We start from the raw sequence: 26,841 nt of genomic DNA on the forward strand, positions 1-26,841 counted from the left end.
TATGTTCCCTTCAAGATATGCTCCTTCTGGCCGGCCAGCATGGGGTGTCGGGGAGCATTAGCCCTACTGCCCCTGGCCTATGAGCAGTGCCCTAGCCCCTACCCCTTCCACCTTCTAACCCAGGTGGTGGCAAACGCAGTGGCTGCCCTCTCAGAGATTGCCGAGTCTCACCCCAGCAGCAACTTGCTCGACCTGAACCCACAATCCATTAACAAGCTGCTGACCGCCCTAAACGAGTGCACCGAGTGGGGCCAGATCTTCATCCTGGACTGCCTGGCCAACTACACGCCCAAGGACGACCGCGAGGCCCAGAGGTGAGCAGGCTGTCCCTGGCTCACCAGCCCAGCATGGCCTCGTCCTCAGGAGGCTCCAACAACGGGCTGGGCCTCAGGCCTCTAGTGGGTCCTTTCCAGGCCTTTCTGCACAAACCATCCTCATACACATCTCAAGAGAGGCCTGTAGATTCTCGGCTCTCCAGAGCCATACCGTCAGCAGCATGCGTATTGTTTGAGGCAGTCAGCTTACTGCTCGCTGTGGGCACTTATAGAAGCCAGGGCTTCTGGAGCTGAAAGAGACCCCAGTCACCCCAGACTGGCTAAAGATTGGTAGCATCACAGCAACCATTTATTGACTTTTCACTGAAAAGTCAACCTGAGGCTCTGCTGGGTATCTTCTGTGCATTAGATGACCCCTAAAGCCACTCTGTGAAGGAGGTCCCATCATCATTCCTTATTTTACAGAGAAGGATATTCCCACTTAGAGAGGTAGAGGGAGTTGTGCAGGGTTACCAGCTGGGACTCAACTGACTGTTCATCTTAACCAACCTGTTAACCTGCCCCTTTTGAACACCCTCGCAGTAGGAGGGAGGAGTTGACATTTATAGTGTACTCACTACATGCCAGGCACTGTGCTGGGTGCTTTGTTTTGTTTTTTTTTTTTTTCATGGCAACCCATGGGTTACTGAGTAGAACTGCTCTATAGGTTTTCTTTTAATTTTATTTTTTTGTTTTTGAGAATATACACAGCAAAACATACACCAATTCATCCGTTTCTACATGTACAATTCAGTGACATTGATTACACTTTTCAAGTTCTACAACCATTCTCACCCTTCTTTTCTGAGTTGTTCCACCCATGTTAACGTAAACTCACTGCCCCCTAAGGTTCTTGTCTAACCTTTCAAATTGCCGTTGTCACTTTGATCACATATAGATAGTTCTTAAAAGAGTGTAATACTCAAAGCAGGCATGTTTTACTAGTTAAGCTAAACTACTGTTTGGTTTTAAGAAGACTTCAGGGGATAGTTTAAGTTTTAAAGATTATATGAGGGCAGTAGTTTTCAGGGGTTCATTCAGCTCCCTTGGCTCCAGAAAGTCTGGAGTCCTTGAGAATTTGAAATTCTGTTCTGCATTTTCCCCCTTTTGATCAGGATTCTTCTATAGAATCTTTGATCAAAATGTTCAGTAGTGGTAGTCGGGCACCATCCAGTTCCTCTAGTCTCATGGCAAAGGAAGTTTTCGTTCATAGAGGCAGTTAGTCACACATTCCATATCCTCCTATTCCTGGCTTTCCTTCTTCCTCTGTTGCTCCAGGCATGTACAGACTAATTGTCCTTCCTTGGGTGGCCACTTTGTGCTGGGTACTTTGCACACATTATCTCATTTAAACCTTCAGCAACCCTGTGAAGCAGGCAGTATCTTCCCCATTTTACAGATGAGGGTACTGAGGCTCAGACAAGTTGTAACTTGCTTGGGCTCAGTTAGCAGACAGCAGAACCAGGATCTAGACTTCCTCCTGCAGAAGACATGATATTTTGAGAACTAAAAGCAGGGTGTTTTCCCTTGTCTGTCTCTCCTTTTTGCCCCTTTGGAATGGACCCAAGCATCTGCGAGCGCGTCACCCCCAGACTGTCCCACGCCAACTCTGCTGTGGTGCTGTCTGCTGTGAAGGTGCTGATGAAGTTCATGGAGATGTTGTCCAAGGACCTGGACTACTACGGCACACTGCTGAAGAAGCTGGCCCCACCCCTGGTCACACTGCTGTCTGCCGAGCCTGAGCTGCAGTACGTGGCCCTGCGCAACATCAACCTCATCGTGCAGAAAAGGTAACGGGCCTCCCACACACCAGCAGTGTGCACTCCAGAGGGAGTCTCTTTGATGGGAACAATGACTGCCGAAGGGAAACTGACCTGTCACCATGCTGGACGTCTTGAAGAATAGCTTAATCCATTGGTTTTCAGCTGGGGCACTTTTGTCCCCCCAGGAACATTTGGCAATGTCTAGAGATACTTTTGGTTGCGACACCTTAAGGGGAGGAGAGACTGCTGGCATCTAGGGATTCTAGGGATGCTGCTCAACATTCCTATTATGCACGGGACAGCCCCCACCGCAAAGAATTCTTTGGCCCAAAATGTCAATAATGCTGAGGTTGGGAAACCCTGGCTTAACCTAACCAGGTAGCAGGCTAGGTAAAGGCTGGAGTCGAGGTTCTTAACCATGGAGAGCGAATGGCTTCCAAGTCCACCGAGCCCTTCAGAAGTGGTGTGTAAAATTCTGTTTGTGTGTACCTGTTTTCTGGGAACAGAGTCCATAGCTCCAGTCCAATTGCCTGAGGCTGGAGGACTCCGAGATGCTTAAGAACCCTTGGACTTTGCATCAACCTCGGGCATGGGGGAGGGGTATTGATCCAGGGCACTGTGCATCCCCTCCTCTCCCCTCCATGGGAAGGACTGCAATGGTCATCCACCGTTCCTGTGGGAAGAGCCTGATTCGGGGGAGGGGGAGAATACAGGCAGGAAAGAGTGGACCAGCACTGGTTCTGAGGGGCCCAGAGCAGGACAGCTTCATTGGAATGGTCACCTCCTTTGCTCTGTGGTGGTGAGGGAGCCGTGCAGCTCTGTGGAGTGGGACTGGACTCCTGAGTTCTGCCCCAGCCTGTACAGTCAGATGACTCATTCAGCAAGTAACTACTGAGCATCCATACCTTATAGCAGGCCCTGTTGCTGGGAGCAGGGGTACGCAAGAACAGCAGCCTCTTCCAGCCATTCTCTCTTGGGAGAGCACATGCTTCTTGCCGTTGTAGTACACTCTTGGGGGCCTAGAGACGCCAGGTGAATAGGGACATTTGGGGGGTAAATACAGGAAAGCTTTCTGAATGCCTAAGCGACAGGATCAGGCTAGGGACTCAGAGTTGCAGTGTGGGCCTTTACACACCCGTGCCTTGGTCACTGGACTTAATAAGCTGTAGTGACCTAAAGGTCCAGATCGGGGTGAAAGGGCATCCTGTGCTGTATTTGGCACAGTAAATCTTATCAGAAGTTGTCCACGTCACCGAGGCACTGCCTGGTCCAGTCCTGACATGTGTCTGGGCAGCTTTTGCCAAGTCCTGATTGCAGAAATCCCATCTTCCTGCTCCATGGCTCAGGTTCCTGCCTCCCCGCCCAGGGCACACCAGCGACTCCTGGCTTTGCCAGGACCGCCCAGCCACCAGCACAGTAGCACTGAGTGCCCAGGGTACCTCCTTCCTCTATACTGTGACTTCTCCCTTTTCTGCCATCTGTCCTCATTCCTTCTCCTTCCTCCTCTCTTTTCTGAAAAGGGCATAGGAGCTGGTGACTCGTCTTGCCCACTTATTAGCATCAGCTGTGTGACCTTATGCAACCCTCTCAACCTCTCTGATGTTGTCTCATCCAAGGAAAAGAGGCAGGTGGTGGCAGTTGTAGCTTTGAGGACAGGAGCAATGGCACACATGAAAGAGCTCTGCAGTGGTAGCACCTGTGTAGGGAGCGCCTTCTCTGAGCCAGGCATCATGCTGAATGCTTCACGTCTAACCCTCACAATAGCCCTGTTATGTGGGGATCTGTGTTAGGGGCCCCCAAGACCACCCTACCTTCAGAAATTTGCTACAGGGACTCACAGATCCAGCATATAGCTGTACTCATGACTAAGTCCTGTTATAGTAACATAGTAAAGATACACAGGCGGATTATGAAGGAAAAGACATAGGCAGAGTCTAGAAGAATCCGTATGCCAGCATCCAGGGCTTTCCCCTCCCGTAGAGGTCACAGAGTGCTCTCCTCCCCCAGCAGTGAAGTGCAACAACACATGTGCCATGTTTCTGCTCAGGGAAGCCCATTTGAGACTCAGTGCCCAAGGGTTTGGGGGGTATTGGTCACATGGGCATTCTCTGCCTGGCACGTTCTGAGATTCAAGACTCCCACCAGGAAAGCAGGTGTTCAGCATGAACCATGTTGATTGTACAGACAGTCTAGGCACAGTTACCTATCCTTATCAGGTAGGGAACAGTGGGAACACTCCCAAAATCCAGGCCTTTCTAAGGATGGTGTCATTCCCATTTCATGGGCGTAGAAACAGAGGCCTAAGGTCCCAGCCGGGGTTAGAACCAAGGCCTGTCTGATTCCCAAGCCCGTGCCCGTGGGGCCTGCTGCCTCCCGGATGTAAACTGCCTCTTGTGTGCACTCCCTGTCCCCTGCCTGTGATGTGGCTGGACACGCAGTGGCCGCTCGGAACCTTGCTCAGGCAGGCCAGGGGGCCCTTAGGAGTGTGCCGCTCTGGCTAGGGCCCTGCCTTCACAATGTCAGGCCCCGCCTCAGGCCCCAGGAAAAGTGTCCCAGCAAATGTGGAGGCGTTTTCCCACAGGCTGATGCCTTGCTCCTTGCTCTCTGGGCGACCCTGCCCCACCACCAGGCCTGAGATCCTGAAGCACGAGATGAAGGTCTTCTTTGTGAAGTACAATGACCCTATCTACGTGAAGCTGGAGAAGCTAGACATCATGATCCGCCTAGCGTCCCAAGCCAACATCGCCCAGGTCAGCAGTGTGGTGGTTGGGGCCGTGGGTTTGGTGTCAACCAGGCTCACCAGCAGCGAGCTGTGGTCTCTGGGCAGCTGTCTGTCTCACTGATAATGGTCCCTCCCCATGAAGGGGGCGTAGCACAGGGCACGGAGCCTGTAAGCACTCAACAGATGTTAACTGATGTTTTTGTTACTAAAGAATTTTTCCTCCCTATTATTACCTATCTTCCATCCTTTTGAAAAGTGGTAGTTAGGTTGATGTGTCAGCTAGATCAACTAAACAAAGGTCGTTCCAGCCCTACCAACTAACTTGTCCTTCCCTGCGTCCCACTCTCGGTACCTGACAGCTGTCTTCCTCCCCTTGCTTGGGCCTTCCACCTCAATCAGAAGGCAGAACCCCAGCGCTCCCCCCAGCCCCCCGCTTCTGTGTTTGGGCCCCAGGTGTTGGCGGAGCTGAAAGAGTACGCAACAGAGGTGGATGTGGACTTTGTACGGAAAGCTGTGCGAGCCATCGGCCGCTGTGCCATCAAGGTGGAGGTGAGGCCCTGGGACTGCCTCAGCCAGAGGAGGGAGGGAGGGAGCTGAAACCAGAAGACCATCAGATTCTAGCAAAATCTGCTAGTGCCTGTGTCCAGGAAGGCCCGAGGGTCACCCCCAGAGCCCCCCAGGCACCCATTGTGCAGGTTTGCTCTGTAATCTCCTTTAGGCCTTCCAGTTGCTGTAGATTAAATTAACCCATCATTATCGTGGGCTTTCCTGCAGCATTAGCTGAGACATGGGGCAACCACAAGTAGGTGGTGGTCCTAGTAGACTTAGTTTTCACTTCATGGAGCTTTCTGGCAAGCGCTGTGCCTGGTGAACATTCTGGTGTGTGTCATGCATAAGTCAACTGACCATGTGCCCCTTTCATTCAGGTTCCCTGGGGCCGCTCCAGTCCTATATTCTAGCATTTCATCTCTTCCCATTCCCTGCCTCTGGGGTGGTTCCTTGACCCCTGAGCTGGACTCTCCTTATACCAGTCCACTAGTGACTAGAGGGCCCTGGGATAGTTGGTCACCCCGAGTCCCCTGAGGCATTTGCCCTTGGTGCCTGTGATGGGAGTCTCTCCCACCAGGACATTAGTGCAGTATGTTAGAATGAGGGAGAGAAGGGCTAGCCCCAAGGAGAGATGTGTTTTTGGTCACAGGAGCCTCTTTCATGAAACAGGTAAAAGTGAAGGGGGTCAGGCTGGAGTGTAGTCATTCCAGAGGACAGCTGGAAAGGCTTGGCCTGGAGAAGCCGCAAAGACTTTCCCCTCTCTCTGAAGCTCTTCCCCTGGCCTTCTCCTCAGTCTAGTTCTACCTCCCTCTCTCCTTGGGACCCAGGGCCGGCATTTTGTACTCGTTCTCCCACCTGTTATCTGAGGAGCATGTTCTCCTGCTGTGATAAGAAAGGTGGGCCAGGAGTAACTTTGAGCCCTTGACCAAGACATACTCATCAGAAGTCCCATTGGAAACAGGAGACAGAGGCCTTACCCGTCTCCTTCCCTTCTGTTTCTACTCAGCAATCAGCAGAGCGTTGTGTGAGCACGCTGCTCGATCTCATCCAGACCAAGGTCAACTATGTCGTCCAGGAAGCCATCGTGGTCATCAAGGACATCTTCCGCAAGTACCCCAACAAGTGCGTGCCCCACCCCTTCCATGAGTGGGAAATCTGCCTCTGCTTGGGGACAGGAAAAGGAAAGAGGAATTTCTTTCTTTCTTCTCTGCCACAGACAGTATTTCAAAAAAAAAAACATTTTTTATTTTTAATTTCCCCTGAGCTGTTTCTCTGCTCCCTAGGCCAAAATAAGAACTAAAATGTAACATCTGAAACTCCCATACCTTTAACTCACCACCCTCTGGAGGTCTCAAGGGAGCTGCCTGCCTCTCTGGGCTCCTACTGGGCCTTCCTGGTGTTGCCCTGGCTCCCACACTGCTCCTGGCCAGCTGTGCCCTTGTCTCCCAGGTACGAGAGTGTGATCGCCACACTGTGTGAGAACCTGGACTCCCTGGACGAGCCCGAGGCCCGGGCTGCCATGATCTGGATCGTGGGCGAGTATGCTGAGCGCATCGACAATGCCGATGAGCTACTGGAAAGCTTCCTCGAGGGCTTCCACGACGAGAGCACGCAGGTGAGCTGTCGGGTGGGGCCCACTTAGGCCAGAGCATGGGTCTGTCCCGCAGCTCAGCACCGCTGGAACTGTCCTGCCTGAAACCCTCCCCTCAGCCAGAGGGCCTCAGAGCCCTGCCCTCCCAATGCTGCACAGACCGAGTGGACAGAGAAGTGACAGGCACGGCCACTTTTCCTTCTACACTGTGGTACGTAAGGGGGTCCTGGGAGGATCGTCTGCAGTGGTGTGCAGAAGACAGGCCTGGCGATCTACTTCTGAAAGGTCTCAGCCTTGAAAACCCTGTGGAGCAGTTCTACTCTGCACACATAGGGTCGCCGTGAGTCGACTTGAAGGCGGCTAACACCAACAACTAGAGATCGTACGAATACACATCAAGGCAGGCAGAAGTTTCTGGTCTTGTTTTAATTTTCTATTTATCTTTGGGTAGGTAATACATTGACTTGATTTGCAGTTTTAAAGATTCAGGAAGATATAAAACCCAGTGCCGTCGAGTCGATTCCAACTTATAGCAACCCTATAGGACAGAGTAGAACTGCCCCATAGAGTTTCCAAGGAGCGCCTGACGGATTTGAACTGCCAACCCTTTGGTTAGCAGCCGTAGCACTTAAGCACTACGCCACCAGAGAAGATACATATAATGAATAATCCCTCACCAATTTCCGCAGCCACCCAGTCCTCCCCCACCCCCGAGATTGTTATTGGTTTCTTGGGGATACTTCCAGAGATAGTTTAGAAATACACCAGCAGACACACGCACCCACATCTATCTGTGTGTGTGTGTGTATGTATACACATACGTATGTATTTCCTTTCATTTATTTTTAAATATTACTAATAGCACATACCATACAAATTTCAATTGTCCCACACCTTGCCATTTTCACTGAAAGATATATCCAAAAATCATCCCATTATTAAGTTATTTTGTTATGAGAACCCTTCTTGCTATTTGATGACTACGTAGGGTTCTTTTGAGCAGAGGTCCCCGGCTGCATTTAACCAGCCCCCCTTGATGGATATTTAGGGGTCCCGTCTTCTGCTCTTTCGAACAGTGTTGCAGTGACTAACCTTGTGTACTGCACATGTGCAGGCATAGAATCCTTGGGTAAAAGGGCATGCGCACTGGAGGTTGGGATAGCTGTGGTCAGGTTTCCCTTGGTGCAGAGATCGTACCTGGGTGGTGCAAACAGTTAAGCGCTGGACTAGCCGAAAGGTCGGCGGTTAGAACCCACCCAGAGGCACCTCAGAAGACGGGCCTAACGATCTGCTTTGGAAAGGTCACAGCCTTGAAAACCTTTTGGAACAGTTCTACTCTGCACGTATGGGGTCACCGTAAGTCAGCATCGACTCATTGGCAACAACAGCAGCAAGTTGTACCAGTCCCTGTCCATCCCAGGTGTGTGCGATCACCCGTGTCCTTATTGCTCACCATTCTAGTACATCAAAGAGCTTTTTATTTTTGTAGTTTCATTTCTGTTATGAGTGAAGTTGAGCATCTTTTCATTTGTATTTGCTTTTCTTTGAACTGGGAACTATCTGTTGGAGAACGTGGGCCTTTAAAAAGTCTGTTTGTAAAGACAGTTTCTTAGCTGCCAACAGGGGCAGCGTAACCTAGTGGGTCAGAACATGGGCCTTGGAATCTGAGGTCCCAGAGTTCAAACCCCTCTTCTGCCACTTCCTGGCTATGTGGCTTTAAGCTAATCTCTGTACCTCTCTTAGCCTCAGTTTCCTCTTATGTAAAACAAGGTGGAACAGACCCTCATCCTGTTGTTGTGAAAGTTAAATGGGGTGCTTTCTGTACTGTCCTTAGCACTTGCCCAGCCCACAAAGAGCGCTCATTAATGGTAATACTGGTGTTGGCCATAACTGGTTCTAAAGCAAACTGATGCAGACCCAGAAGAGGACTAACTGGTTCCTGTAAGTGGTAACACCAGGGAGCACCTGCCTTTCAGCACTCCTGAGTGAGGGTACATGAGTGGTGGCTTCAGGTCTGTCTCTGTATCCCTGGGGTCGCTTCTGTCTCAGGCAGACTCCCAGAAGTGAGTGCCATGGGGAGACAGCAGTTCCAGACTGTGTCCTCACAACTTAGAAACTCCTGTGGAAAGAGCTTTTCTCTCAGTCAGTTCCAGCAGACATTCCAGGGCCTGTCCACATGACCCCCAAGCCAACCACTATGGCTCAGATTCCCATCTCCATGGATTGAAGGGTCAGAGAAAAGGGCGAGCTGCTGAAGGAAGGCCAGCATTTCTGTTCCCAGAAGACAGAATAGATGCTAGCTGGGCAAAAACAAAAGATGCCCATTAAAAATAATAGTATTCAGTTCCACTAGCACTCCCTCCCACTGCCACCTGCCAGGTCCAGCTGCGAGCCTGCCTCCGTGCTGACTGCACTGTCATCAGCAGCCTCCTCTCTTGTCTCTGAGAAGCAGAGCCTGGCCCACGATGGCCTCTGCCCCTGGTTGGGTCCTGCCTGGGGTTACGCAGAGGATGGTCAGGAGGCGGGTATTTCTGCCTACATGAGAGTGAATCTTCTGCGGCCTTTCCCCTCAGCTAAGCCTGCTAACGAGCCAGGGTTAGAGAAGATAGGTAAGGGAAGCTGAGAAGGAAGCTGGTGTAGTGAAAGAAACAGGGCTTCTGCAGTTTTGAATCCAGGCTCTTCCTCTGGTTGGGTGGCCTGGAACATATTACCTAAACTCACCAAGCTATTTCCCCGTCTTCTAAACCCAGTGCCATCGAGTTGATTCTGACTCACAGTGACCCCATAGGACAGAGCACAACTGCACCATAGAGTTTCCAAGGAGCGACTGGTGGATTTGAACTGCCGACCTCTTGGTTAGCAGCTGTAGCACTTGACCACTACGCCACCAGGGTTATTGCCAAGATTACTGGATGATGTTAGGGGGTGTTGTTTCAGTTAAGTGGCTTGTTTCCTTTGACTCTGCGGTTCACAGAACATCTCAGACCTCTTTTAAGAATGCTTGGCTAGTACTTCAAGTTTGGGGATTTACTATAGATTCTCTCTTTGGAACTCCTCCTCCTAGGCTTCTCAACCTCTTTAGCAGTAGACGGAGGACTCCCAAGGGCTTGGCCAGGTGGTGCATCAGCCCAGCTTGCCTTTCCTCGCTGTCCTACTGTCCCATCCTGTCTGGATGGCGAGGACAGTGCATCATTGCAGGAGGGCTGCCCCTGAGCATGCAGGCTTATGGGGCAGTGGCATGTCAGGTGGGGAAATCTGAATGGGGAGCCAGGCCAGGCCCTGGGCTCATGACCAGAGCACCCTCTGGCAGCAGAGACTTGCGTGTGACAGGCCACAAGGCACAGCAGCCTTGACAATTTGAATGATCCCAGGCAGCCAGCAAACCTGGGCTGAGGAGAACTTGGTAAAGAGTGCCTGTGTGATGGTGGCAGCAGTGGTGATGATGAGTACAGCGGTGATGAGAGCTGCTGTGTATTGAACAAAATACCCCCTAGGTTCTTTATATTTGTTGCCTCATTGACACTTCCCATAAACGCTGTGAGGTACTGTTGTAATACCATTTTACAGATGAGGAAACTGAGACTCAGAGAAATTAAATGACTTACCCAGGGCCACTCGGCTCAGAAGTGGCCGAACCAGAGTTAAATTGAAGTGTGAGCTGACTCTAGCTCCATGTAAGCTGCTGTGAATTGCCATTCTCAAAGCTCACAAGAACCCCTTGAAGTAGGCCACACCTCTCCCTCCAGACAAGGGTAAACAGCTGCTCATAGGCCCCCAGTCAGGGGCTGGAGCCAGGTCTACACGCAGCTCCTGGGCTGCAAACAGTTAGCCCACTGTTCCTCTGCTATTGGCCCAAGGATGCTGGACCACTTAATCCCAGAAGCAGACCACACCTCCATTCTGCCTCCTGCCCTTAGCCTACCTGCATACCAGGGTAATTAAGCCGTTGATTTCAGTAAGTGCCCTTCTGCTGGACAGGCCCAAGGAGATGCCACTGGCACTGTTGCTGCTGAGCATCCCACACCACCTCCTGCCTTCCTGCCGCCGACCCGCCTGTCCCTGTCGCAGCCCAGGGCTTCATGGCACTGTCCTGGTCAGGACTCTCAGGCTGCCGTCTTGCCGCAGGGCTGGCAAAAGTAAGACTGTGGCTAAGGACTATATGCAGAGAATTCTTATTCCATAGATGTGTTTTTAGCCAGCAGGTATTTATTTAGGCACTCCTATGCACCAGGCACGAGACTGAGGAAAAACTAGGGGTACAGCCGTGAGCAAGACAGACACCATTCCTGCCCTTAAGGAGCTCATCGCCACGGGAAAACCCAGGGCTAGGAAGCTTTCCCAGTACAAGGGGGCTGCTCCCATGGAAGGGGAAAAAGGGAATGGAAGGGGCGAAGAGATAGGAGACGCATGGTAGAGCTGGGGTCGTTGTGAGATCCCCTGGGAGACAAAATGTGGACCTGGCTGAGGGCAGCAGAAGGAATGTTCAGGTGGAGGCAGCAGCTGGGTGAGCGGCAAGGCTGAGAGAGGGCCGTGTAGGAATGGTCCCAACCCTCTGGCGCCTCTCTGGCTCCATCCCCCTGCTTTGGTGGATAGCCCCTTTAAGAGGTATACCAAACTGTGAGCTTCTTAAGACGCTGTGGGGCCCAGAGTTCTGAGCAGCCCCCTTGACAGGTTTGTGGGACCCCAGGGCTGGGCAGTCTAAGCTTCTCCCTTTGCAGGTAAGGCAGAGGTCTGGGCTGCTCAGCTCTGCCAACAGCCCCTGCTGGATTAGCCTGTGCCCCTGGCCAACCCCGATACCTAGGAAAGCTGCTCTTTGCTTCAAGAACTTTGCAGGCCCCTTTTCCTCCTCAAGACCCTCATTTGGTTTCCTTCTGTCCCCACATAAAGCCCACACTTCTTCCTCCTCTTGCCCTCTGTCTCCTCTAAGGTCCAGCTGCAGCTGCTGACAGCCATTGTGAAACTCTTTCTGAAGAAGCCTACGGAGACCCAGGAGCTGGTGCAGCAAGTCCTCAGTCTGGCCACTCAGGTGGGTGCCCAGCCTCCAGCAGGGGGAGCTTTGGTCTGAGGAATCAGACCTCAGTGTGCCGCCCAAGACTGGCACCTCTGGGAGTTTGGCTCCAGAGTAATCCAGTTCACAGAGCTCAGAGTCTAGCTGGGAACTGACAGACAAATCACAATGGAGTGGGTCAAGTGGTGAAGTTGCAACAATGTAAACGAGAGAGGAGAGTGAGGTCCAGCAGTCAAGGAGGGATGCATGGGGAGGGGCAGGTCTGCAGAGAATACAGAGGGTTTGGATGGCGGCCAGGGAGGACAGACCATAGAGGAGAGCCCGGCAGGTGGAGACAGGAGTGGCATGGCCTGCCTGAGGTGGGGACTAGCGTGAAGAACCACAGTGGGATGAGTCCAGGGGCTGGGGACATGTCCGTTTAAGTGGTTTAGAGACAGGCTCATGGGAGTGCTCAGGCATTGCTGCCATTGACCAGCCCGGTGGTCATGCCTTGGGTTCTCTGGTTGAGTTTCATGGACTTCTCATCACCCCACAAGGACTCGGATAACCCGGACCTGCGGGACCGCGGCTACATCTACTGGCGCTTATTATCCACCGACCCCGTGGCTGCCAAGGAGGTGGTGCTGGCTGAGAAGCCGCTCATCTCTGAAGAGACAGACCTCATCGAGCCCACGCTGCTGGACGAGCTCATCTGCTACATTGGCACACTGGCCTCCGTCTACCACAAGCCACCCAGCGCCTTTGTGGAGGGCGGCCGGGGCGTCGTGCACAAGAGCCTGCCACCCCGTACTGCCTCGTGAGTGACGTCAGCTGAGCCACCCAGCCTGGTTCTGCCGTAGCAACAGCACTCAGGCCTGGTGTGATGGCCCCTGACAAGGCCTGAGTCTGAGGAAAATTATGAGTCTAGGAGACATTTTATGGAAGGCTGCTACACTCTAGGCATTTACTGTGACCTCATTCAATCCTTACAACAGCTCTGAGAGAAATATTCCCACTTAACAGACGAGGACAACAGGGATAGAGAACTTGAGTGGCTGGCCTGGGATCCCACGGCTAGTCGGGGGCAGAGCTAGGGCTCAGACCCAACTCTGTCTAATTGCCTTTCTTCTCAGCCGCTTCAAGTGGCTGGTGCAGCCTGGTCACACAGTTCTTCAGGGACTAGCATCCAGTTCTTTTTGGGATGGGCCAAGTGGTGAGGACACAGGCCCTCTCCCTTCACTTACCCCCATGAACTGGATCTCAAGGAGTACCTAAAAGATGGATCAAATGTGATGAGCAGGGAGGGAGGGAGCTGTGTAGACAGCCCCCTCTTGGGACAGTGAGGGTGCCTGTCCTGGTAGAGTATCGCCCACAACTGATCCTCTCACACCCGTGTCCCCGGCAGGAACGAGAGCGCAGAGAGCCCCGAGGCAGCCCCCACTGGAGCCCCCCCTGTTGAGCAGCCAGATGTCATCCCCCCTCAGGGTGACCTGCTGGGAGACCTCCTCAACCTGGACCTCGGCCCCCCGGTAAGCGGCCCTCCCCTGGCCGCCTCCTCAGCACAGATGGGAGCAGTGGATCTTCTTGGTGGAGGCCTCGACAGCCTGGTACGTCCTGGGTCCCCCTGTCTGGGTGATGTTGCTAATCATGAACGCCTTCTGTGCCAGGCACCAGCCAAGCACCTCAGGTACATTGAAGTTAGTCCTTACTATCTACCTGTGAAGGTGAATGTGTGGGGCCCTACTTAGAGATGAGAAAGCCTACGCTTAGAGAGGTCAGGCGCCCTGCCCTCCATGGTAAGTGACCGAGACAGGATTCAGACCCCTTGTCCAACCACTGAGTACCAAGAGACCTAAGGCAGTGCAGGGCCAATCTTGGCCCTTTCCTCAATCCTACCCTGCAAGGCCTGAGACTTTCCTGGTCTTTGAGAGTCAGGCTTGTGGTCCTTCACTCTCACCCTCTGCACCAGGCTGATTTGAGCCTGTTTGTTGAGAGAAGCCACGGGAGGTCAGGGACAGAGAGTCCCTCCCTGTATAGGAAAGGAGGTGGGTGAGCCTGGCCTAGTGTCTCCCCGGAGTTCCTCAGGCAGCTGGTGAGCCAGGTGGAGGCGAGCTGACGCCTGTCCTCTCAGCCATGCCTGGCTCAGGTTCCCAGGACTGCGGCACAGGGAGGAGTCTGGCGACCAGTGCCACTGGAGAAAGGATGTGACGGGGCAGGATGCAGCCATGGGGTGCCCCTCATGGGGACAGTGTCTGGGTCTCTTCCAAGCCCCTGAATAAGTTCGTCTTGGATGGAGCAGCAGCTGACTAATCTCCCTCTTTCCCTTTCTCTCTCTGTTTCTTTCCTGCCTTTTCTCTCTGCATGTGGCTGCCTGTTCTCTTCACCCTGCCTGCTTCTGCTTGGAGATGGGGGATGAGTCAGAAGGGGTACGGTTCAGCCCTTTTATGTCACCAAGCCTTGTCCCTGCTCTTCCTGGGGGGCACTGGCCTAGGCTTGAAAGAGACGGATGATGGCCCAGAAGCCCCTCCCTGCTGAGCCCAGCCTCCTGTCCTCAGTGTCCTGGTGACCTCCACTTCACTGCCTGACATCCAGCTGCCAAGAGCCCCTATGTCCTCACCTCAGGACAAGATACTTGTCCTCCTGAGGTCGCTGGTCCCTCCAGTTTCCACAGCCCCTCTGCACTTTCAAGGCCAAGCTCCTACCTGCTCAGCCCAGCCCCCTTCCAGCAGTGGGCCTCAGGTCTCCTTTGATCCATGAGCTGAGTGCTAGTTTGGGGGTGTCCGCAGCTCTTGCCCAGGGCATGGGAAGGGCTCAACCTCTCTTCTAACCCACCTCGCTCTGTCTTTCTGTGACTTAAAGGTGAGGTGGATGGCAGCCCACAGTCCCCCTCCTGTCCCCACCCCACTGTTTCTAAAGAGCCAGGGGCCTCTATTCCTTTCCCTGGGCCCTGATGCCCCTGCCTCTGATGCCTGCCTCTGACCCCTTTCCCTTCCTTTCCAGATCGGGGGCACCAATTTCACGTCCCCCCCAGCAGCAGCAGTACCAGCCAGCCTAGGAGCACCCATTGGCAGCGGCCTGAGTGACCTCTTTGACCTGACCAGTGGTGTGGGCAACCTGTCAGGATCATACGTGGCCCCCAAAGCAGTAAGTAACATGCCTTCTCTCATGGCGGGAGCGGAGAGAAGCTCAGAGACTGACGTGTGGGCTCCTTAAGTGGCTGGTTCCGTGGACCCTGGCTCAGGCCGGCAGGGACAGTCTCCAGGAGCAGCAGTTTGCCAGGGGCTGTGGGAGCACCGAGGAAGGGAGCCTACGTCAGGCTTCCCAAAACACACCTGTGGAACAACTCAGAATTAAAACCAAAAACCAAACCCACTGCCATCAAGTTGATTCTGACTAATAGGTGGCACAGTGGTTAAAGTGCTCGGCTGCTAGCCGAAAGATTAGTTGTTCAAAACCACCAGCGGCTCTGCAAGAGAAAGATGTGGCAGTCTGCTTTCATAGAGACCCACAGCCTTGGGAACCTTATGGGGCAGTTCTCTGTTCTATAAGGTCACCATGAATCAGAAGTGAGAATTAGCGAAGCAAAAGCAGGGAGAGGGTCCCAGGCAGAGAGAACAGCCTGTGGAAAGGCCTGGCAGTGTGAGAGAGCTGGCACCTCTCAGGGAACTGGCAGGAGTCCTGTCTGGTTAGAGCAGTGGTTCTCGGTGCTCTCAGACCAAGTGCCCCTCATGCATAATCAACACTTTATAATGCCCCTTTCTCTCCTTAAATGGTGTTTTTGGACTATGTAACCTGCCTACTCATTTAATTTCAAAAGAGATCAGTAAGATGCTCTAACGATATAAAGGGCACGTAAAGGAAGGACTTAAAATTTCGTATTGCAGTGTTGTAAACACCTGGGCGTGCCGGCCCTAGAGGCCAGGGAGAAATTGTCAGCTGTTTGCAGCAACGCATACAGTCACCGTGACTGTAACAGCTACCAATGAAGTACTTTGTAGCTTGGGTATCGTGAGTGCTGTTGCCAGCAGTGCTGTTAGCTTCTGGAATGGTGACCAACTCTCAGTGAAATTCTGAACAAAACAAAGAACAGTCTTGCCTTGATTTTCATGGTTGTTAACATTCCTCTGTGTAAAGAACCCTGAGTTGAAATTTCAAGGTATATTGAAACAATGCAGAAAACATTTGAGGGATGCAGGATAGTTGCTCATTGTGAGGACTGATGTCCCCCATGGCAGAACATCCAGCATCCCTGACCCCAGCTCACAAAAGGTAGTGACCTCCATTGTGCCACAGAAGATGCCACTCAGATGCTCACAGTGCTACCTCAGGGCAGTGCCACCCCTGAGACCATGGGCTGGACTAGGTTAGAGTGGCAGGAGGCAGGCAAGGTGGACAGGGCCTGGCTGGGAGTGTTTGCACTCAATCTCGGTGCGGTGGGAGCCACCGGAAGGTTTCAAGCAGAATGATAAAGTGATGAGGTTTGTACTTTAGAAAAGTTGCTCTGACTGCAGCATGGAGGAGAGACTGGAAGGGGTAAGAACAAAAGCCAGGAGCCTGCGGAGGAGACCGTGGCAGGAATCAGATGAGTGATGGGGACAGCCTGGGATGGAGATGTGAGGCTGAACTTGAGAGCTCCCAGGGAGCCAGAAATGGGGCTGATGGGGAGGAAGCGGAAGCATTCTGGCTTGAGCAACAGACGAGGGAAGGTGCCACTTGCTGAGATGGGGACATGAGGGGAGGGCAAGGATGAGGGGAGGAGAATACAGAAAGCACGGTGTGGGCCATGTCCTCAGTGTCAAGGAAGCTGCCAGCTGTGTCTGCCACTTCATTCCCACCAGAGCCTCTTTCTTCTGAAGTCCCCTCCCCAGAGCAGGATACAGCTGGACTTCAGGGATACAGTGACATCTGCGTCATGGCTGGGGAGCCACGGGCCCAGCACCTGCCCTTCCCTGACCTGGCCTCACCTGCTGTGTGCCAGCCACCCCTGTCAGGCCTCCTTGGCAGGACCTGGGCCCCAAGAGGCCCAGTTCCACAGCAGATGCAGTGCTAGCAGCTGAGCACTCGTGTGCCGGTGCCGCGCGAGCACGCCACGTCGCTCATCCCACTGACTCCTCCTAGCAGCCTCATGCTGCTGTGGTCCCCACTTGATGGTTGAGAAATCCGAGTGCTGTTGCCTAAGGTCATAGCTGGTAAGTGACAGGGCCTGGCACCAGACCCCACATCATGCCTCAGAGTACCCGATGTTCTCCTGTATGCCTGCCTCAGTGTGGAGTGTCAGTCAGCGGTCTGGATATGTGGTGTGATGTAGAAAGTTGCCATTGGCTAACTGCCTAATACATGAGGCCGCACCGTACACCTTGAAAGCCCAGTAGAGCAAGCATCCAGTAGGACTAGTATCAAAAGACTCCTGAAAGTCTTGGTGGCAGCCCTTGTAGGCACTGTAGAGCTACCAGCAATATAAAGCCTGCTCTTTGCCCTCCAAAGGGTTTCCCTCTGCTTGTGTGGACATTTTAATAGACATCATCACTGCTTTGTTGAGGTTGAGGGCCAGGTGCATGTACCAACAGTGAGTGCTGGATATGAGAGGTAGAAGGGAACCACCAAGCCAGGAGTAGCCATGGCAGGCTGCCTGGAGGAGGAGTCCTTGCAGCATGCACAGGACTTTCTTCACTGCCTTAGCCACAGAAGGGTTCCAGCATGAGGGTCAGCTCTGTCTCCCAGCCCTCACAGAGGAGCCCTCACAAACGTGTGTGCTCTCTCCAAATCAGAAGCAGTAGGTAGAAAAAATTCCTAACAGCACCAGGACTAGCTAGAATTGTTTGTCTTGTGTGCCTTTCCTTCGACCCTCAGGTGGGGATAAATACACTCTTTGACCCGCCCTAGTCGAGGGGGACGAGGACTTCTGTGTAAAAGAAACCCGAGGTCCTCAGCACCTTAGACCAGCAGCAGTGGTGGTTCTGTGTTGTGTGGTGAATATTGAGAATGAGTTCTGTGCTGGGGCCTGTGCTAGACTGCATGATGCCACAGTGGCCAAGAGAGATGAGATCCCAGCCCCCAGCAAATGTCAATCAGACGACTCTTGTCATTGCTGATCACCTCAGTGGTACAGGGTCTCCTGCAAGGACACTTGAAAGGAAGCTTGGTTGGGGTGGGGCCCAGGGATGGCTTCCCAGAAGGAGGTGAGAGTCACCCGCCTTCTGAGTGCTTTCTTCATGCCAAGTCTCAGCTGGGAACACAAGCCCTGTGGTTTCTGCCCTCACAGATCTCCCCAGGGGATGCAAGAGAAGTTGGGGAGTTAGCCAAGGTGGGTGGGGATGGGGCGCATGCGAGGTCCAGGGGAGCAGTACGGATGGAGCCTGGGGCAGGTGGGCAACGGGCTGCTGGGGCCTTGTCCAGGTCCTGGTCATGGTTGGTGGGAGCCATTGAGGTTCAAAGGGGTTTTGAAGAGTGCCAGGTTCAGATTTGCATTTTAAAAGACTTCAGCTGCTATGAAATGGGGTGAGAGGAACTAGGGGGCTGGGCTCATTGTCTGCTGAGCTCTGCTGGGGCTCAGCAGGGGGCAGAGGCTCTGAGGCGGGTCTGGGAGGTGGAGCTGACAGGACTTGGCTGCATGACTGTGCTGTGGTATGCGAGTCAGGTGGGCAAGGGCTGGCACCCAGATGACTCTGAAAAGCCTGGCTTTGGCATTTGCTGGGGTGCACTTGGGGGTCTGTCAGTTGGGGCCGAGCCTTTTGACCTAGGGGCCTGCGAGCCGTCCTGGTGAGAATAAAGGTCTGAGTGGGGTGGCATCACCAGACATCTTTCATGGGCAGGGCTTTAGTTCATCCTGTTAGCCTAGCTCACACCAGGCTCTGAGCCAAGGATGCAAAGATGGAGAACCAGAGCCTCCCCTCTGCTCGCTGGGTGGAGGGCCTGCCACATGGGCACACTTCGCACTGTCACTGTAGTATGAACATGGGACAGGATCCTTGGGTAGGCTTCCCGGAAGAGGTGGCACTTGAGCTGAGACTCAAATGACAAGGCACCCAAGTGGCAGAGGCCCTGCTGGGCGAGGGATCTTGTTAGGTACTGTCCTTGGATAGACCATCCCTGCCTTCTGTGAGGAAGGGACAGGCTGTGACAGCCAGGGCAGGCTTAGGCTCTGGCGGAGGCCCAGGATGCTGTTGGGCGCTTGGCTCTGTTCTTGGCTTGTCAGGAGCTGGCAGGGAACCACTGTCTGGGTGCCTTCCTCAGCTCTATTTTCCTAAGCGTCTCCTTTGACTTTGAAGACTTGGGTCAACACCTGAGCACACCCAGCATGTCTCCCTGCTGAGCTGCTCTGATGTGCAGCCACACCATGGCACGACCCTGTGTGGGCCACACTGGGTCTTAGCACCCCAAGATACGCTTGATGATCCCCCTGTGTAAAAGCAGGTGTAGCAGTCTTGTGGAAGGGAGCAAAAGAACCTTCATAAGAGCTGTTTGCACCTTGTTCAGAAAAAGACATGAACCACAGCTCCCCCCTCCACCTCTTCCCTGCAGGTCTGGCTCCCAGCCATGAAGGCCAAGGGTCTGGAGATCTCGGGCACTTTCACCCGCCAGGTGGGCTCCATCTCCATGGACCTCCAGCTAACTAACAAGGCCCTGCAGGTCATGACTGACTTTGCCATCCAGTTCAACCGCAACAGGTGAGCTCCCAGCTGCCCCCAGGGCTTGGCCGAGGGAAGTCCACTACTGACTGTGCAGGCAGGGGCTGGAGGGCCGCGCAGGGCTGGTGAAGGTGGATGTTCCTCACCACTGCCCGCAGGTCAGAGCTCTCAAACACAGTGACTTTTTCCCCCAGTGGCCTCTTTATGTAGTCTCCAAAGTACCGGATGGAGAAGGGAATGTTTTCTTTATCTCTCTTTTTTGGCTTCCTCTAGTGCCCAAAGTAGGGTTTTACTGACACAACCCAATTCCAGCCTTTGGCAAACACCTCACCTACCAAGAGGAGGGCGCCCGTCCCGCGTGGTGGGAAGCACACAGCTGCCTCTCCCAGGCCTGAATCGCCCCCGCATGTCACACTGGAACCCTCAGAGTAGAACGGATATTTCCAGGCTGGTGAGGGCTGGGCCTGTCTCCCAGCCGCTGCCCTGAGGCAGGCCATCAGACAGGCCTCAGAGTGGTGGCCGCACCAGGCTCCTCACCCCGCCGAGCCCACTACACTGTGTGTCAACAGAGAAGGGCACCTGTCTGGGCCTCATCGGGTCTTTTGGGGCCAGGCCATCTGGGCCAAGGGCCAAGGCCACAGCTCTCCGGGGAACCCAGGCAGCCTCTCCTGATGATCCTTCTTCCTGAGCAGCTCTAGTGATGAGCAAACTGAGCCTCTAAGAAGTTGACTGAAGGGGCTGCTTCCCCAGTGAGAGCCTGTGGACCAGTGGGTCCCCACTTTGGGTCAGTCCAGGGAGGATGAGGCAGCTCTACCACTTACCCTCAGATGAGCCTGGAGGCCACAGGAAAGCCCCAGACTCCAAGGTGTGGTTGCCATGATCATTGCTTATAACAAACCTGCTGTGTGTTAGCAATTCCTGAGTGCTAGGCCCTATACCCAGGGCTTAACAAATGTTGTCTCACTTGAGGCATTTGACAACCCGGTGACATTGATGCTATTACCCCCTTTTAGTAGATGAGGACACCTGGGCTCAGAGAGGGCAGGCACATTGCCCAGAGCCACCTATAGGCCGTGGTGGGGCTCCCAGGAAGGCCTGGAGGCCTGAGCCACTCGAGACCCAGGTATCAAGCTCTGCATCTCTGCAGTGCCACTTACCCCACGGGTCCAGCACATGCCTGCCTCTCCCTGGGTCTCCGTGTCGTCTGGAAGGTGGGTGGTATGTACTTGTTGCCGTTTTTACAAGGACAGGAATCACTGACCATCAAAGGCCCAGCCTGCACATAAATGAGTGCTTGGTTTGTGGTCCCAGGTAATCCTCACGTGACACATCTTCCAAGAACCTACTGCTGGGGTGTCTCTCACGCTCATGGTGATCATCCTAATTGGCCGACATACTTCCCAGTGAAATGGGGCCTCCTGAATCTCTCTGGCCATCGTGCAACTGGCCTATTCACGCATTTCGATTGGGGTGGTCAGAGCCCTCCTGGGAGGTGGTAATTGGCAGCAGAGACTTGGGTATCACAGAATTTCCACGTTAGAAGCTGCTCACAGTCCTGGCCCCTGGTAAAGTCTGGGCTGTACTAGGCAGAGCTGCTCAAGGGCAGGCCCAGGCTGCACTCACCAGGCCCTGCACAGTACCTAGCCCAGGGGAGAGTGAGGGCAGAGATCAGCTTGGGGTCTGCAGTCAGGAGCTCATCCTTCTGACCTGCCACCTGGAGCTGGGTGAGGCTGGCTTGGTGGAGAGGCTCCCAGGAGCCCGAGGAGCCCGCTCACCCGTTTCAGCATCTGCTTTCCCGCTATCCCTGCGGGGGCTTCTCTCCCTAGCTTTGGCCTGGCCCCCGCCGCCCCTCTCCAGGTCCATGCACCGCTCAGCCCCAACCAGAGTGTGGAGATCTCCTTACCTCTCAACACGGTGGGCTCGGTCATGAAGATGGAGCCTCTGAACAACCTCCAGGTGTGTTGCATGCCATGTACAGCCAAGCACCCAGTCCCGTCTGCCACGAGTCCCGGGGGTGGGGGGCGGCCGGTGTTGGTCAATGGCTGCATCCATCGAGTTGTGCTTTTGACCCCAGATCAAAGAGGCTAAGGGGCATGGTGACCAGGGAGGGCGTGCGAGAGAACCTGCTCGGGAGCCAGCCCTTCCTGGGGCCTCAGAGGAGCTGTCAGCAGAAGAACCAGGGCACCAAGCCCCAGGGACCAACCAGGGAACCCCTTGTTGTCCCCAGGTGGCCGTGAAGAACAACATTGATGTCTTCTACTTCAGCACCCTGTACCCCCTGCACATCCTCTTTGTGGAGGATGGGAAGATGGGTGAGTGGTAAGGGTGCCCTGGGGCCCCGGACTGAGGCTGTGGCCCAAGGTGATGCCTTCCCAGGGAAGAGATTGCCTCAGCCCACGACGGAGGCTGGGGCAAGGGTCAGACGTCCGTGGGGGCTGCCTCAGGTCCTTGGCTGGTCATCTCAGGTCTGGCTGGTGGGCTGTGCCTGCAGAAGCCGTGCCCTCAGTGCCATCACTCATGCGTTCCCCTGCCCCTCCCCCTAGCCTTGCCAGCAGCCTCTAGACAGCGTCCCTTGGGGCTGTATGTCCACAGGCTCCCCAGGGCAGGGAGCCCAGGTTCTGCCACACACCCATTGCCCATCTTCTCTGAGCGAGGGCCCTGGCTGGAGCCCCTGTGGGCTCAGCCCTGCCCAGCGCCACATGGAGCACTTTCTTTGTGTCCCCTCAGTCAGTCACCACAGGTGCCCTGGGCTGCAGGTGGTATGCATCTCATTTCACAAAGAAGCAGTCAGATTAGAGAGGTGAGGTGACTGGCCAAGGGCAATGCAAGTCAGAGCTGTTCAGAGCTCTCACTCTCAACACAGAGACTCCGGAGGCCCGCGCCTCACCCACAAGGGCCTTCCAGTCCAGTAGGGGAGGAAGGGGTGAGATACATTCTACACACTATCCAGAGACTCATCCTGCAGGCAGCCCAGCTGCCCTTCCAGGCTCCCAGAGCTGGTAGGGGAGGAGGAAGGGCTTGTGTGGTTGATGGGAAGGAGAGATCAAAGCCCAGAGGCAGGAAAGCCCATGTGGTGAGGTGCTGTTATAGGAGGTGCTGGCATGGCTGGTCAGGACAGGCCTGCCTGTCCTTTGCTTCAAGGTGGCACCCCACGCCAGACCCATTTCCTGCTCAGTGTGGTGTTGAGCGGGGCCATAGGTCATCAGGGCCCCTCTCTTACCCCACCCCCTCACCTTCCAGACAGGCAGATGTTCCTGGCCACGTGGAAGGACATCCCCAATGAGAATGAAGCCCAGTTCCAGATCAGAGACTGCCCCCTCAGTGCAGGTGAGGAGGCTGAGCCCTCACCCCAGCCTGGTCCACGCGGCTCTTTGGACCCAGGCCCCCGTCCCTGACTGCAGGGCCTCCCTTTGGTCATCTGACCCTGCAGAGGCCGTGAGCAGCAAGCTGCAGGGCAGCAACGTCTTCACCATCGCCAAGAGGAACGTGGAGGGCCAGGACATGCTGTACCAATCCCTGAAGCTGACCAATGGCATCTGGGTGCTGGCCGAGCTGCGGATCCAGCCAGGCAACCCCAGCCTCACGGTGAGACCCTACCATCCTGACCAGGACAACCCCTCCTGCCTCTCCCTGACTCCTGGGCTGTGGGTGGGCTCGGGTGGGGACGCTCTAGCCCGGCTATGCTGGGAGACATTGTGCCAAGGGTCCTTCAAGCCTGGCGTGAACAAGAATCAGAATCCTATCCCTGGAAGGGATCTTAGAAAGCTTCCAACTCGGCCTCATCAAGTTACCAAGACATGACACTAAATCAGGCCTCAGAAGTTGGACTAGAAGATTCTGTGGAATTGGATCCTGTGAGATGGCACATTTGGCCTGAGGTCTTTCTGGTCAGCCCTGGCCTCCTCCTGCTTCTGCCTGCTGTGGGCCTAGGGGAAGGACGCGGTTCCCAGCAAGCTATCCTGCCTGGCTCGGAGTCTGAGCCCGTCAGGAGGCAGTGTCCTTGGAACGCATGGTTGTCCTGGGGTCTGTGCTGCCCTTTCAGGCCTCTGAGAGCCCCTGGCTTTGGGTCCCCCATACCCCTGGTGTCCCCTGGCAGGCTCACCTCCCTGCCCCACTGCAACAGTCACACTATGGTGCGTTGGGGCTGCGGCGGTGGCTTCGGTGGTGGTAATCTCCGTCTCCCTGTGTTTGGTCGCTGCATGCCCACCATCCCTGCTGGGGGCCCCGCGGTGCAGGACTTGGAGGTTAGCAGATTGCTTTTCTCTCCTCCTCTTCCCTCCTCCCAGCCTCATTGTGCACACCCATCTCATGACTTGGTTCTGGGGTACCCCCAGCCCTCCTGGCCTCACCCTGCTGCTCCCCAGGGCGGGGCAGACGTGTGCTGGCTGCAGACTGGGAGGCAGGCCGTCCCATCTCCTGAGACCCCAGATGCTTTCCCACCAGTTGCCCCGATAAGAGGAGCTAGCACCCCCACTTCACAGCACATAGGGGACCCTCCAGAGGGCCCCCACTGCTCACTTCTGGAGCTCTGCTCGCCCCTCCCCCTCCTTCCTAATTGCACCCTTCAACACCAGTGATTTTAAGTGGAAGGGTGAGTGGTACTTCTGTGCCTGTGATCTCAAGGCTCGTACCTCAATTAGAGCTGAGTACGAGTCTCAAACATACCTGCTTCCTATGCAGGAAACCAAGGAACAACCAGCAGCCACTTGTCATCACCCTGGGCAGGGACGTGTCCCTTCCAGACCCCCTACCCCACTTCCTCCTCAGGATTTGCTGTCCAGCTCTGGGCCCAAGGACCCAGAGCTCTGGGGATGTGGTGGGCTCTGTGGGTGCAGGGTGGGGCTGGCACGCCTGGCAGCCCAGCTCATGAGTCACGCTTCTGGCCAGCAGGGATCTGGCGGCTAAGCTGACAGCAGGTGTGTGGGCTGCAAGTATATTTGGTCCACACCCAGCTGCTGCGATGGGTACCCCTCTGCTTTACCACACATCTGCCATAGCCGTAGCTGCACCGCCTCCAAGCCCTGTGCACGCCCGCCACGCTTTTCCATCTGGCTCTCGCCGTCTCTTTCCTCCCTGCATGTTCCTTCCTGCCTGGTTCCTGATTGCCTAGGCCAGAACCCCTGAGATGACCCCCCTTCTCCCCATTGCAGCTATCCCTAAAGTGTCGAGCGCCAGAGGTGTCCCAGCACGTGTACCAGGCCTACGAGACCATCCTCAAGAACTGAGGCCTGCCCGGCGGCTGCTGCCAGCCGGGCAGCCCACCCCTCCTCCTGGACTGAATCTCAGTGCACTTCCATGCTCCATGACCCCACTTAAATTGCTGCTGACGTTTAGGGTCAGGTGAGGAGGGGACCAAAGAATCAGAGCCAGAGTGGCAGCAGAGACCAGCCCAGGGAAACCCCAGGATCCTTCTCTGCCCTTCCTTGTGCCTGGATGGCATGCACAGGGTTGTCTCCTCAGGCACCAGCCCCGGGAGCCCTTCAATCCCTCTTGGGTGGGTGTTAGAGGCCCTCTCACTGCCACCCCTCGTGGGCTGAGCCCTGCCAGCCTGTCCTTGGGTGTGCGTGAAGGGTCCCCTTGGTACCAGGAGAGCTGCTGTGTCGAGGGTCGGGCTCCAGGGTGTAGGTGCCAATAGGGACAGGGCTACACCCCTTACCCTGCCCACTTCTGCCCAGGCTGGTGGCCTGCGGTTCTGCCCATTGGCACAGCCCCCCAAAATCCTGGCCCAGCGTGGCCATGACTCAGCAGAAGCTCCCAGAGCCCCTGACCCAGGACTTCTCCTCCCTAGGTAGCTGCACTGTCCAGCCCCTGCCCCTGAGGGCGGTCACTGCCTACCATACATTCCTCGCTGTCCCCTCAGCAGAGTCCAGGGCTCGTGGAGCTGAGACAGGGCTGGAGGGACTGGGGCAAGAAGGTGTGCTTCCTGTTTGGGGTTTTTTGGGGGTTTCTCTTTAGTGTCTGCTCCCCTTTTCCTGGCCTTCCCGTTTCAGTTGTGTCTGACAGAGCATTAGGTTTTCCTGTTACTGCTGTTTAATAATAAAGATTCTGCTTTTGGCAATCACGGACACTTTTTTCCCATCCGCCCAGTGTCAGGATTAGAAAACTGAGTGGGATTGCCTCTGAGTGGTTGGGATGGTTTCTGACCGCTGCAGTCACTAGATCTAACATATATAAACAGAGACTGTATATTGTATGTTTACTCTTATTTTCAAAAAGAGAAAGCAAATAAAAAGGATGATAACAAATGTGTCCCTGGCCAGCGTGTCAGGTCCTGAGGCTCCTCTGGATCAAGGCCTGGAGCGCCAGCTCCTCCCCAGCATTCTGAGGAGAGCACACCCTCCATCCTGTCCTTGGAAACTGACTCCTGAGACTACTGGGCTCCTTGGCACCTCTTCTGCCACCAATCCCAACTCTTCCCACCCCAACCGATGCCATCTTATCTTGTGATGTTGGCTGGGGGGACCCAAGTTCCCATTTTGGCTTCCCCAGCTCCCTGCCCTTTGGAGGCTTGGAGCCTGGGAGGCGCTGTGATCAGGGACAGGTAAGGAAGAAGGGAAGGAGCAGTGAACAGGCCGTGCCAGCCCTTCTCCCAGTGACTGAGTGCCAGGCCTGGCAGGGCAGGCTCTTCCCCACCTGGCAACAGCCACTGTCTGCAGGTGCTAAGCTGACGGCCACCACCAAGGACACCCCCTCTGGTCCCAGACCTGGTGCTGGCCAGGTTACCAGGAGAGGCTAGCCAGACCTGGGATAGGGCTATGTGGCAGAGCTGCTCATGGCTCAATACCTCCTTCGACCTGGATTGACCTCTGGTCCGAGGGTCCTTCAGCCTGCTTCTGAGAAAGGTGCAGCCCGGGTACCACCATACCCTGTTTCTGCCCCAGCCATGCCCTTGTGCTTTGTCTGCACTTGGTGTCCTGGGCCCCTCCAGACACTGCTGCCCTCCCACAGAAGCTGGGCAGTGGCAGGGGCGCTGACCTAGGGGGTGTCACCATGCTGCCTGGGGACCACCGAATCTAGAGCCAACCTTGAGGGCACAGCCTTGGTTCTCACCTCACCTGAAAGTCCCCAGGCTCGAAAGGCTCATTGCCCACAGTTGGAGGGCCCGCCTGGCCAGCCGTAGAACTGGAGGAGCAGGGGTTTGAACCCTGGATGAGGGACTCACCCACCCTGGCCTGCCCTGTCGCTGCTTCTGACCCCTTGTGAGTGCACTGCCTAGGGAGCAGCTGCCAGGGGCACCATCCCACAGCCTGTCAGCTCAGTCACCCAGGGGTCCCACAGAACCAGTGC

General features: G+C 55.0%; 1 protein-coding gene and 1 non-coding gene across 6 annotated transcripts in view; both read left to right on the forward strand.

The window, feature by feature from the left end:
* Positions 1-25,799, forward strand: part of AP1B1 (adaptor related protein complex 1 subunit beta 1) — a 52,481-nt gene extending 26,682 nt beyond the window's left edge. For 4 of the 5 annotated variants that reach the window (XM_064272497.1, XM_064272496.1, XM_064272498.1 and 1 more), the window contains 16 exons: positions 124-314; positions 1,883-2,104; positions 4,659-4,827; positions 5,253-5,348; positions 6,355-6,470; positions 6,798-6,963; positions 11,867-11,965; positions 12,484-12,743; positions 13,332-13,533; positions 14,927-15,070; positions 19,448-19,593; positions 21,381-21,510; positions 21,782-21,866; positions 22,795-22,881; positions 22,985-23,139; positions 24,705-25,799. In XM_064272497.1, coding sequence (XP_064128567.1) covers positions 124-314; positions 1,883-2,104; positions 4,659-4,827; positions 5,253-5,348; positions 6,355-6,470; positions 6,798-6,963; positions 11,867-11,965; positions 12,484-12,743; positions 13,332-13,533; positions 14,927-15,070; positions 19,448-19,593; positions 21,381-21,510; positions 21,782-21,866; positions 22,795-22,881; positions 22,985-23,139; positions 24,705-24,779 — 2,343 coding nt within the window. In that variant the 3' untranslated portion in view covers positions 24,780-25,799. The remainder of the gene's footprint in view (positions 1-123; positions 315-1,882; positions 2,105-4,658; positions 4,828-5,252; positions 5,349-6,354; positions 6,471-6,797; positions 6,964-11,866; positions 11,966-12,483; positions 12,744-13,331; positions 13,534-14,926; positions 15,071-19,447; positions 19,594-21,380; positions 21,511-21,781; positions 21,867-22,794; positions 22,882-22,984; positions 23,140-24,704) is intronic. The other variant, XM_023559259.2, reaches the window with a different exon arrangement.
* On the forward strand, positions 20,206-20,302 carry LOC111753118 (small nucleolar RNA SNORD125). Its single transcript, XR_002787973.1, has one exon. It is a non-coding gene; the product is annotated as a small nucleolar RNA SNORD125 (small nucleolar RNA).
* Positions 25,800-26,841: the final 1,042 nt, after the last annotated feature.

Source organism: Loxodonta africana, chromosome 19 (genome assembly GCF_030014295.1).
Source record: "Loxodonta africana isolate mLoxAfr1 chromosome 19, mLoxAfr1.hap2, whole genome shotgun sequence".
NCBI lineage: Eukaryota > Metazoa > Chordata > Mammalia > Proboscidea > Elephantidae > Loxodonta > Loxodonta africana.